Genomic DNA, 12,969 nt, shown 5'->3' with positions numbered 1-12,969 from the left:
AAGAAGCTGACTTGCTTACAAAAACATGAAAAACAGCATGGTTTCTATCAAAGTTTGAACACAGAGCATAGGACCAAAAGTGGAATTGGATCACGTTTTTGGGCTGAAAGAAAAAGAAACAGGACAAATGGTGCTATGAATATGATTCCCTATCAGTGTAACTATGACAAAAAGAAAGCTTGATTGGATACAAATCCATAGCCAATCATATCATCAGGGCTGAAAGAAAAAGAAACATAGAGAATCATACAAACAAAAAAAAGAATACAAAGAAAACAGACAACCATGGATGGTCCTCTTTTGCATGAATTCAAAAGACAAGCTTCATTTTTCCTCAGGAAAAAGTTCAAGACTGCAAGATTGGCCTTAACAGATGTTACCCCTACAGAGATGTAAGCTTAAAAAGATCCATTACAAATTACAAAATCTGCTTCATAAAGGCCTCTATTTCATCAACAATCACTTAATGTGGTGCATGATGATCCATTCTCTATCTTATACTCCGTATTATTATAGTAAAATAATATACCATCACTCCTTTCAACACAACACCATCACCCTTTGGCACTCAAAGTTCTGCATTTGGTGAGATTTTTAACTTATTTTCTATGTGCATGACAGATTAAGATTTTATTTTCTCAAAGCTAAAGCTCCCTGAATTGGTTGTCCCCATATACTCTTATTAACATTTACATACATAATAACATTTACTCCAGCTTTTGGAACCTCTTCTTTTTCAGGTCAACCCCGGGGATCTAGAGTGGCTCCTTACCAGCCGACACCTGAGGCAGATAGTGGTACACAGACTGCTGGGAAACTAGAGTCAATTTCAGCAATGCCAGTATATAAAGACAAAAGTCATGAGGAACTTAGGTTTGAGGATTACCAGGCAGGAGACAAAGTTACTATTTTACCTAGAAAGGTTAAAATGACTACTTCTGCATTTGTGGCCTCATCAACTTCCCCATTTGGTCAGTCATCTGCCAATCCATTTTCTAGCTCAAACAACAAACCCAACATTTGGTTCTAGCTTAAGTTTCAATACTCAATCATCACCATTATTCCAGCCAACTACACCTTCGTTTGGACAGACTACTTTTGGTCAACCAAGGTCCAAATGGCATTCCAAAATTTTGCACAACAAAACAAATACTGTACGGCATTCCAAAATATCCAAAATTTTGCACACATTGATACAATCAGACCTAGCTTGGATAAATTTGACAGATTATTACATTAAAATAGAAAAGCTAACCTTAAAAGCTAAACCTCATGGCGGCGGCAGCTGGACCGACGGCGACACAGGATGGCGGCGGCGATGGCGGAAGAGGTTGGGCTTTGGCGACGGCGTCGAAGCTTGGACGGTCGGCGGTCGGCGACACAAGATGGCGGCGGCGAGGGCAGTACGCGGTCGGCGGAGAGCACCCACTGCGGAGCAGTTACCGGAGACTGGCGAAGAGTGAAGGAGGTTAGCGGAGAGTGAATGAGGAAATTTTGAACTAGCCCTATTTTTGCGCTATTTTGTCTTAGAGGGAAGACAAAAATTTCCCAATTTTGTCTTAGAGGGAAATTTTAATTTGTATTAGCTTAAAGGGAAATTTCGTAATAAAATATTAATTTAATTACTCGAGTCGCTACATTCGGTCAATTAAAATTGAATCGGGTATATAGGTACAGAACACGAGATTCATAGATTTCTATAATGTAGATTCATAATTTCTAATTTAAATACAGTTGTATAGATTAATAATTTATATACAGTAAATTCATAATTTCTATACTACAGATTCATAATTTCTGTATTGTTGATTCACAATTTCTAAAATGTATATTTATAAACACTTGGAAATATAAACATCGCAAATTATAAACACAGCGTTCTGTAATTGTGAATATAGATCAGAGTTATTCAATCATTATGAATATGCATTTCAATTCAAAAATTATGAATATATAGTTTGGTAATTATGACATAGAGCTAATTAAGATCGCGGCGGCAAAAGAAATGGGATATAGCAAACTGTACGGCATCAATCAACTACTCTTTCATATCCATTCTCAACGTGTCTCAGGCATGCCGGGGGGGGGGGGGGGGGGTCGATTACCAACAGTTTCAACCTTGTTAGTCATGCGCTAGCCGAAACGGTCGATTACCAACATATAGCTAACCTTAGCTTGTTAGTCATGCGCTAGCCGTAAGGGTCAATTACCAACATATAGCTAACCTTGTTAGTCATGCGCTAGCCGGAATAGTCGATTACCAACCCCGGCCCCTATCATATATATACCGCCCTAAACCCCTACACATCATACCGCACAATTATGAACACCACTCCATATTGTTTTTTATACTTGATAATATATTATTATTATTATTTTGAATTCATAGATTGGTCTTTATTGTAATATAATTGAAAATAAAACTTTAATGAATTTAATTACTTTTAATTTTTGGTGAATAATTTTATATTTAAATATGAACGAAAATAGAACTATTTTGGTAATATACTAGATGTTGCGCTTGAGTACATAAGTGTTGTTGTGGCTTGGTGGGTTTAGCTTAGTTTATTATGTTAGAGGTCTTAGGTTCTATTTTTCCTGGGGGGAACTTTTTAACTATTTTCTAAAATTGTTGTCTTGGTTTTCACAAACAACACAGAAGCAACCCAGTTATATACCAGATGTTGCACCTTTAGACACAAGAGGTTGTGTTGCGTAGTTGGTAAAATCGTGTACTTATTAAGCATGAGGTCATAGGTTCAACTCTTCTAGTTAATGTTTGTGTTTTTATTTTATATACCTGTTAAATAATGTTGCGCAACGACAACGGTTGTTTAAAACCGTTGTCTTTATAGTGTTGTGTATTCAAATACACTTAAAGACAACATACCAAAGACAACGGTTAAATAAAACTGTTGTCTTAAACAAATAAAGAACATGCAAAGACAACGGTTTTATAAAACCGTTGTCGTTTTAGTGTTGTGTATTCGATTACGTTTAATGACAACACACCAACGACAACGGTTAAATAAAACCGTTGTCTTTTTAAAAAAAAAAAAGAGCGCACAAAGACAACGGTTTTAAACAACCGTTGTCTTTCTAGTGTTGTGTATTCCAGTGCGCTTAAAGACAACACACCAACGACAACAGTTAAAAAAACCGTTGTCTTATTTTAAAAAAAACGCACATAGACAACGGTTTTTAAAAACCATTGTCGTTGTGGTGTTGTCTTTTCACAAAATGCACAAAGACAACACACTTATAACAACGGTTAAGTAAAAACTGTTGTCTTTGACAAAAGTGTTGAATCAAAGACAACGGTTTTGGACCAAACTGTTGTCTTTTATACAAAAGACAACACTTTTCTTAAAAACTGTTGTCTTTCTAGTGTTGTCTATGTGCATTTTTCTTGTAGTGAGCTTTGACTTCCCATTCTCGTTGTTCGAAGAGCCATCTTCGAATATCGGAGGAGGAGGACGAAGCACCTGGATTAAAAGAGAAGAGACAAACATAAAAAGACCAAAATACCCTTTGATTATACGGCCTCTTGACGGAAATATTAACAGTGGACTAAAAGTGGAACACATTCAATAATAGTGGTTGTAAAGTGGCAAAAAAAATTAAAGTGGACTGAAATTGGAAACGCCCCTATAACAGTAGGACCAAAAATGGAATTCACTCTTTCAAAAAAAAAAGTGTTATTAGTAAACAACACAATTAATGCAGAAAATCCGGTTATTAGAATATTCTGAAAATTGACTAATTTTATGGAAAGTGTAATATGCATCTTTGTATTGTAAAAATATTGATCATTATTTATCACTTTGTCATTTGTAATGGTTGGTTTATTATTATTTTTGAATTCGTATGCATGTAGCGTTATAATGTAATACATACTTATTAAATTATTGTTATAATAATAATAATAATAATAATAATAATAATAATAATAATAATAATAATAATAATAATAATAATAATAATAATAATGTTGTAAGGTGATTGTTAGTGGAGTAGTGGTATTTGAAGTAGGTGCACTGACTGAGGTGGTTGTTAGCAAAGTAGTGGTTAATGTGTGGGTCTATATGTATATTTAGAAATTCACAATTCTAATTTTTCTTTCTACATACTATAAATAAATAGCATGTATTACGAGATATATTAATTCAATCTTTTTCTCCTCCAAAATTATATTTTAGATATATTATATTTTCCACACATATATGCTTATAAATTTGAACGTACCATTATATTATATTACCAGTAAAGTAATGTAGACCTTTTTATTATATGCTCGTGACCGGATGTGTGAAACTTGAAATTGGGTTAAGAAAATATTATATATATGTTCAGACATCAGAAGTCGGAGAACGGCGTCAGTATGGTAAGTAGCCGTCAAAACTAACGTTAAAAGTCATCGGACTTCCAGAAGCAGAGACTACACTGCACTACTTGCGGAAGAAATAATTTAAGAATGGCCGTTTACTTCCAGCTAGCAAACATGCCATGACTTCCATCTCAATGCTAACAAGCAGAGAGATTAAGAAATTAATGAAGGGATCAATTAAGAACATAATAAACTACTAGGACTATGTGGTCTAATGGTATCCGAGTTGGACTTCCAATTGGAAGATTATGAGTTCAAGCCTTAGTGGAGGCGTTATTGGTTCTTTATGTTTCAGTAGGTTGAGAAAGTATATGAACAGATACTACAATGTAATAGAACCAGTAGTTTTCAAAAAAAAAAAAAAAAAAAGAACATAATAAACTAAACTATTCTGTATTAATAAGTTTTCCGATATTACCCGATAAACACGGCATCTTCTAGAATGTCGAGATATATAGCAGCTAAATGGCCGGGAGATGACTGCTTCTAGATGGCTTAGCTTGAGCAGTGGATGTAGATCAGAGCAAAAATGACAGTGCATGTCATTTTCCCTCTGACCCACCATTCACGAGATCGATCTGAGCTCATTAATTGATGATGGAACCAGATTAAGGATTAACGAGAATGTTAAGATAGTCTGGACCACTGGACGACAGTCGACTGTCGTATTAGGTTTAATTACCAAATTTCGCACAGGTAGCTCAGTTGATTTATGGGTGGTAAATTGTATGTTAAAACGTCAAATCGAACCTTGCAACCGCAATGTGAATTGAAGGTTTCACCCTCCTTTGAGGGTAACTTCTTCTGGGCACTAGGTACGATATGATGTGGTAAATTCTACCGGATATAATATAAATATTTGTATGTTGTTATGTTAAGGTATTTGAGAAGAGTGGCTCGCGATTGAAATCTGAGGGTCGGAGGTTCCCGAGCTTGTGGTGGCTTCAGAGAATAAGAGCCAAAAGTTCTTTCTACAAGCGTCTTGTGGGTATTTATAGGGAATTCAATGGGACATAAGCCGAGGGGCCGGCATGTGTGCCACGTGCCCTCCATGCACTCGGTAATCTTGCCGGACGAGGAGAAACGTGCACGTGTAAGAATATATCTAACTAGCCAATCGCTCACGGGATCAGTTTGAGTGCTAAGTATACGCGCTCGGAGTCTCGGACGAACAAGTAGGTCAGAACCGAGCACATAAAGGTTAAGGCAGGCTTATCAAGCCACATGGAAATCCTCCATGTCGGGTCGGCCAGTTGGTTGGTTCAGGTTGAGAAATAACCCTCGCCTTGACAGGGCGTTTGGTTGGAGGGGGGAATTATGTGGGAAAGGAATTGTAATTCCATGGGAGTTAAATTACTGGGAATAAAGTGGGAATTTAAATTCCAGTGTTTGGTTGACAGGAATAGAATTACTGAGAATTTCAATTCCAATGTTTGGTATACATGGGAATTGAACGAGAATAAGTAGTATAAAGTCAAAAATGTCCATTATTGTTGTTAATTAGACATTAATTTTAGGTTAAAAAAGGAAGGGGTAATTTTGACTAATCACTATTTTTTTCCCCAGGAATTAAAATACCAGGGGGGGACATGGGATTTTAATTCCATGAAAATGGGGGAATTGCAATTTCATGGAATTGCAATTCCCTCCAACCAAACTACGGAATTTAATGGCCTTTGGAATTAGGTGGGAATTAAGTGGGAAGGGAATTTAAAATCCCTCCAACCAAACGCCATGTGAGGTGATTTGTATCCGACCAGGTTCTTGGTATAAAAAGATCGTAGATCAGGATATATTTCCTATCAGGATTGAGGGATTTTGGAGCGAGGATTTTACTTTCGTTGATAAGGTTTAATAATTACCATAATGAGATGGGTGCTTAATTAAACTACCTTAATTAGTGGCAATTTTTTTATTTTTTTTTTGAAACATTAATTTATGGCAAGTTTGAACTACTGTGATTAATGGTCAAGCCGTTAGCCGTCTGACTTAATCACACGCGATCTGTCAGTGCAGATATGCATAAGGGAAATTTCAACCCTCGATCTCTATCTGTTTTCTTCTTTAATTTGATAATTGTATGAATTATTGGATAAATTTTTAAAACTTTCAGAATGCATGGCACTATAATTCAAAATCACGTGTTTATGTTTTATTAACAATTGTTTTTTTCTTATTTTATGTTTTGGTTTGTCGTGTCCGGTCCACCAATTATCTATCTCCAGCTAACCTACACGGTGTGAATGATGATGATCCTTTCATGTGCAAAATTGTCCTGGGCGGAGGAAGTTTAATTTGAATATTTTTGTTAATTTTTAATTATTTTATTTTATTCTAATATAATTGTGCATGTATATATTCATAGCATATCTGAGCAGTATAGCTCACTTTTTTTGAATTTCATGAACTTATCATTTAACAAGCTGACAAACAAATTCATAATGGGCAGTTGGTGTTTGGTAAGTCTTTGTTATAAAAGACTCCGTGCATTACAAAATCTTGAAATAATAAAATTCCATATCAATGTTTTAAACACATGAAATATATCGTTTATATATTATCAATTAATTAAATGTTGTTGATGATGAGGTATTGGGTTGATGAAAAACTTGAAGAATATTGGTTGGGTGTAACTGAGCTGAGGTGGGATTTAAAAAAATTATTTTCTATAAATTTAGGGGGAAAAGAAGTGGAAGGCTTAAATTATTATTTTTATATTATAATTTCTTTCAAGCCATAGATTATTTAACCGAACTCCCACACGTCACAGTTGCATTGGTCCTGTTTGGTAACATAATTAGCTTATCAATTATTTTTTGACTTATTTAATCATTATTAACTGTTTGACTTGGTTAAACAGACAATATAAGTGTTTGATTAATTAACTTTTTGTAACAGCTCATTGTTCTAAAACGTTAAAATTCAAAAAGTTACTTAAAATAATTTTTTTTATCGATCAACTTTTTGAAAAAGTCTTTTTGAATGTAATCAGCTATCAGCTAACAGCTAAGTTATCAAACGTTTCTCTAGAATAAGCTAATAATATCAATTAGTCAAAACTACTAACACAATCAGCTAACAGCTATTTACCAAACACCTCCTAAATCAATCTTTCTTTTAAACAATCATATAAGGTAACTGTCACCTATGGCGAATTTGCTTTGTATGACCGTTGCAGCGCAAATGGTATTAATTTTCAGTTGTCGTGCCTCCCAAGCAGTGTAGTCTTATTTGGAAGGAAGTGCAATCATTTTTAATTTCATTTTCAACGCCTCCACATTCATATATTGCTTTTTTTTTTTTTTTTTGAATGCTCATATATTGCTTATTTAATTTATTTATTTTTATTTTAACTATTGACTTATAGAATATTAGAATTCCCTTTATTTGCAGCAACACAAATAATCACAATATATTAAAATAAGCAAATTTTTGAATTTTCATTTCAAAGTATAACCAGGATTGCACATGCTCCTTGTAGATCAATTCTATAATATTTCACAAACCACACAAAAAAAAAATAAACTAATTAAGAAAACGCTATGCAATAAATTCAAATAAGAGAGTGTTAACACTCTCAATCGCCTAGGGCTCGCTGCAGGTCCCAATAGGCCGGTCAAGGAACAATAATTGAACTTGCAACCACAACCGAGTTGGTCAAACAGTTATCTTGATAACTACAAGGTTCCGAGTTCATTCAGTTCCCTAGGGGAGTTGTCTATTAACCTTATTGGTTTGGTCGGTCAGGGCGAGGTTCACCTTACTCTTCAAGTAGAAGTTGTGGACTTTCTTGTAATCATATATTACAAAATAATATAATTAAAATTATATATATTTTTTGAATATTACTCACTTTGTTACAATGTAGTATATGCTTATATCTACTTTCTCAACCTATTGAAGTACAAAGAGTTAATAATGTCCCCAAACTCAAACTCATGACGTCCCCATTTGGTATATAAAATCAATTTATATGGTATATAATTCTTATATCATGTCTGTCTTTGTAATCTTGGTAGTATATAATTTATTTTTTTTGTATAATTAACTTTTTGATGTTTTCATTATTATATATATTGATATTTTACTAAATATCTTAAGTTGTAAATTAATTTATTGGATTGAATTTAAATTAAAATAAGCTTCGAGTATTATTATTTAGGATAATGGCTGTTAATATTTTTTTTCTCAATTGAACGTATATTTTTCATGTAATTTACTTTTTTTTTTCAAATATTAAATTTATCAACCTTCAAAGTTATGTGAAAATGTTGACTAACGTAACAACACAACTTTTACATTTTACATATAAAAAGTAGGATGGACATCATGTGCAATTAACATCTGTCAGGTTTTTCTCATTAAATCTCCCCTAATTTTCTGGTATGCATGTGTTGTTTATTTATCATGGATAATCCTGAATTGGATATTTAGCTCCGCCTAATTTCCCTTATTTGTTAATATTCAACCTAATTAACTATTTAAGCTTGTATGGCTCTAATTAATTAACTAACCTATTTCGGGTGACAAATTAATTACTCCGTATATATAATTTCCGACTCTATCTAACCAACAATAAAGTAGCCAATATTTAGAGAAAAAAAAAGTTATTTGTACTTTTTTTTGGTCACATATTTCTTTATTTGTTGAACGTATGTCATAACATTAGGTAATCAATGACACGATTCTGAATAAAATTAATCACCGGTATATCAGTTTTTCCATATCCAAGTAAGAACACATGTTCATATAAAAAGTGCAAAATTAATTTCATACATCCATCTTAGTTAATCAAAACTTAAAAATTAAATAAAAATATTGTGATATTTTTGTAATTACAATGATGCATTATAAAGCATTTGATAGTGAATTTACACATAACTAATGAGTAAATACCAATTTTAGTCCCACGAATATTAACAAAATAACAATTTTGGTCCACATGTTTTAATTTATACCAAAACTCATCCCACAACTATTGTTTTACTACCAAAATTCGTCACTCCGATCACCGGAGAAATTAGGACACGCCATATTCTTAATATAATAAGGGTATTTTTATCACTTTGTAATTAAAATCAAACTATTTTTTAAATTGTCATTAAACTTAATATTGGCCAATATCATATCTAGAGTGAATTTTGTTAAATTTATAGTGGTGTTTATTATGTGAAATTTGTTCTAGTCTTCATGTTTATTATGTGAATTTTGTTCTTTCATGTTAGAATTTTGTTCTGCTTCCTGGTGGCATATTTGTGTATTTTCTTGTAAGCAAAAATCTATACCAATTGCTCAAACAGGACAAACAGACCATTAAATTTGCCATTGATCTTATCATCATTATTCATTTGGTTTTGTGTACAACCTGTTAGCGTGTTGGTGTCCAAGGAAGGTGATTCATCAATGCATCTTGTAAAATCATCTAATTTAGCTTACTCAAAAAAGCAGTGTTAGGAGGAATACTGCATGCTCCCTATTTTGAACACTTGTTGTCTCTGTTCATAGACAATTAACGGAGAATGGGATCGCAATTAATATATTTCGCTGGTCGGAATAATTTGATTAGGTTTCTTTTGCATTGGCAGATCAGGTTTAATTACAAGGCATTGCCCAATATTAGGTTTAATGGTAATTTAGAAAATAGTTTAATTTTAATTACAAAGTGACAAAAATATCCTTATTATTTTAAGAATCCGGTGTGTCCTAACCGCTTCGGTGACCGGAGTGATGAACTTTGGTAGTAAAACAATAGTTGTAAGATGAGTTTTTTTAAAAATTAAACACGTGGACCAAAAGTATCGTTTTCTAATACTCGTGGGACTATAATTGGAATTTACTCCATAACTAATATTGCACACCCATGCACTATTATAGAGTTTTCACATGCATTATTGTAATTCCATAAATGTTTATTTCTTTTATTAACTTTTATCCCTTAGAGCAACCTGAATGGATGTATGAATTTGTTCCGCACTTTTTCACATGGGACATATCAAAAAATCACAGTTTTTATCTAAGAGTGTTCATTAAGTAAATGAATGTTAGTTGAATCAAATTCGTGACTATTCAAATACAATTAAAAAAAAAAAATTAGACCCATATACTCACACTACATACATAGACTCCCAAATCATACTCCCTAAATTTTACTCCTTCATGTGGCAGGCACTGATATGCTATTTTTTTATGTGGATCCAAATACAAGTATCTACATTAAAATTTTGTATGTGAGAGTAAAAATAAGATTACATCTAATATTTTCCTTCCATATTATGAGCATATATATAAATGTCATAAGATGTGGACCAATTCAATCATTCAAACCCCTTCCCCAAGCCATTTCTTATAAGCTATAGAGTATATTCAAATCATATACAGAGGGGTACCAAGTCAAAGAAAGATCGAAACATATAAGAAGCTTCTGATGCATTAATTATTGGATTTATTGCCATTTTTTAATATTCCCATGTTTTCAAGCCCCCCTATGCAGATTTGACTATTCTGGCTTGGATCCAGTCTAGTCTTCAATAATAATCCCTCCCCAACACTCCATTCTTCATCGTAATATAAATAGCTTTGTCTTCCTCCTCCATCTCTCTCTATTCCAATCAGAATCAGGTCAATCCAAAACTAGTTTCAATTCAGACAACCTCAACATTCTTAATTTTGTGTTTTGCGGAATACCCTTTTGGCTTTTGTCAGTTCGTTGGTTATATATATACACATGTTCAATCCGTTTATTTGCGGCAGCTCTCATCTCCATGTTGACGAAGACGACATGGATGTTCTGAGCCCATGCTCGACTCCCAGGAGATCGAAGAAATCCGGGAGAGACAGCAACAACAACAAGAACCCGTACGCTAATCGCGGCCTCGACAAGTTTTCTGCTCTCCTGGCTGATCTCGAAGGCAAGAAACAGAAAATCTACACGCAGGTTGGGGCCGAGGATATCTCCATCGTCCGCTTCGTCTTTCCGGCCAACTCCGACGACGTTAAGCCGATCGTCGTCAAGTTTAAGGGGAAGAAAGAAAGCGCGGGGAGAGATGAAAATCATGCCGCGAAAACTGGGGGCTCGCCGGAGAAGGTGGAAGTTGAGAAGCGTGTAATGCAGTCATCGTCGAATGATCAGAAAGAGGAGAAGAAGCTTTCTAAGAGCGTTTCTTGGAAAGTGGATATGAAGTGGGAGGATTTGAAGAAGCCCAGATTTTACATGCCATTGACGATAGTATTGATTCTTGTTTTCTTGGCTATTTATGGAAGGACGTTTGCGATTTTGTGCACCTCTATTGGGTGGTACGTAATCCCGACCATTAAAGGTAAAAACTCGAGTTCGAGTTCGAGTTTCAATTCCAGAAATAAGCCACAAAGAAAGAAGGAATATACAAGAAGATTCAGTGAGAAAAATATTAGTACCCCAAAGAGAGATGGTTCAACTTCTCCAAAGAGTGTGTTAACTGGACATCATGCTCATAGGAAAAGCTTTTGAATATTAGCATCAAATCCTCAGCTCATCGCGAATCCGTCACGATCTAAGAATGACAATTTCATCCGAACTTGATCCAAATGAAGATTGAATTCGAGAGATGGTGATCAAGAGTATGCACCTCGTGCTCTTACTTCGTTGTCATTCTTATCATAATCACGTTTAAGGTTTTCATTTTTTTTTCCTTAAATGAATGTAGATTCTTAGTTTTGCTCATTTGTACATGTTGAGATAGACTGGGAATTCAGTCTAATATATGTTTTTCCTTTTAATTTAATGTAAATTACTACAATATGATGTATTAGTGCTGGTTCAACTATGGTAAGTTCAATGGACTCAAGAATTGTGCTGTTTTCAGGAAATATGATTTTTGGAAAAATTCAGCTGAATTGGTTATGACGATTAACTTCATAATTATAAAGTTTGGACTTCATTTGAACTGGTCAATTATGTGTAACATATACTAATATATCTTATTATCGTCTTCATCACCTAAAATATGTTTGCACTAATTATTTATGGTTCCAATTTAATAATGGTCCTTAACTTTTTAGTTGTTCACAATATGTTATATGTATGTTAGCTAGCACGCCATATTAGATTATTTTATTTATACATAATTATAGTTATTACCAAACACTTTTAATAATTCAATATTTAGATTGATGATATATAGTGCATCCACATTGCAACTTGTCATGTGTATAGTACGTCCGTATATTCTATGCTCTTTGTAAATGACATTTAATTTTCTTCTGGTTCACAATGCAACAACCTAGAAATGTACGTACAATTGACTTGTTCAATGCTAAATTTAACTTTATTATTTTTATTTTGCCAAAACTTTTGTTTATCCAATTAAAGAAACAAAACTATATAAATCATGGTTAAATTACTTCCACACAATTAGCAATAAAAAGTGATCTACCCTCACTTCGATCAACTAAGTAATTAAGGATGGATTTGCTATGAGTGCGCGGTTGAGGAGAGTTGGGTACAATAAGCCAGTAAAAGATTGGTAAACACCAATGTTTGATAAGTTGTAAAGGTATGATAAAACTAGTTTGGTACATAAATGATGAGCGATTATCCTCATACA

General features: G+C 33.7%; 1 protein-coding gene across 1 annotated transcript; it reads left to right on the top strand.

The window, feature by feature from the left end:
• The first annotated feature begins 11,165 nt into the window (after window positions 1–11,165).
• On the top strand, window positions 11,166–11,873 carry LOC109169793. The gene has a single exon (XM_019318684.1). It carries the CDS (start codon window positions 11,166–11,168, stop codon window positions 11,871–11,873), a length of 708 nt encoding a protein of 235 aa, XP_019174229.1.
• The last annotated feature ends 1,096 nt before the right edge of the window (window positions 11,874–12,969 follow it).

This window comes from Ipomoea nil, unplaced genomic scaffold (assembly GCF_001879475.1).
Source record: "Ipomoea nil cultivar Tokyo-kokei standard unplaced genomic scaffold, Asagao_1.1 scaffold3321, whole genome shotgun sequence".
NCBI lineage: Eukaryota > Viridiplantae > Streptophyta > Magnoliopsida > Solanales > Convolvulaceae > Ipomoea > Ipomoea nil.
This window is presented reverse-complemented; position numbering and strand designations above follow the sequence as displayed.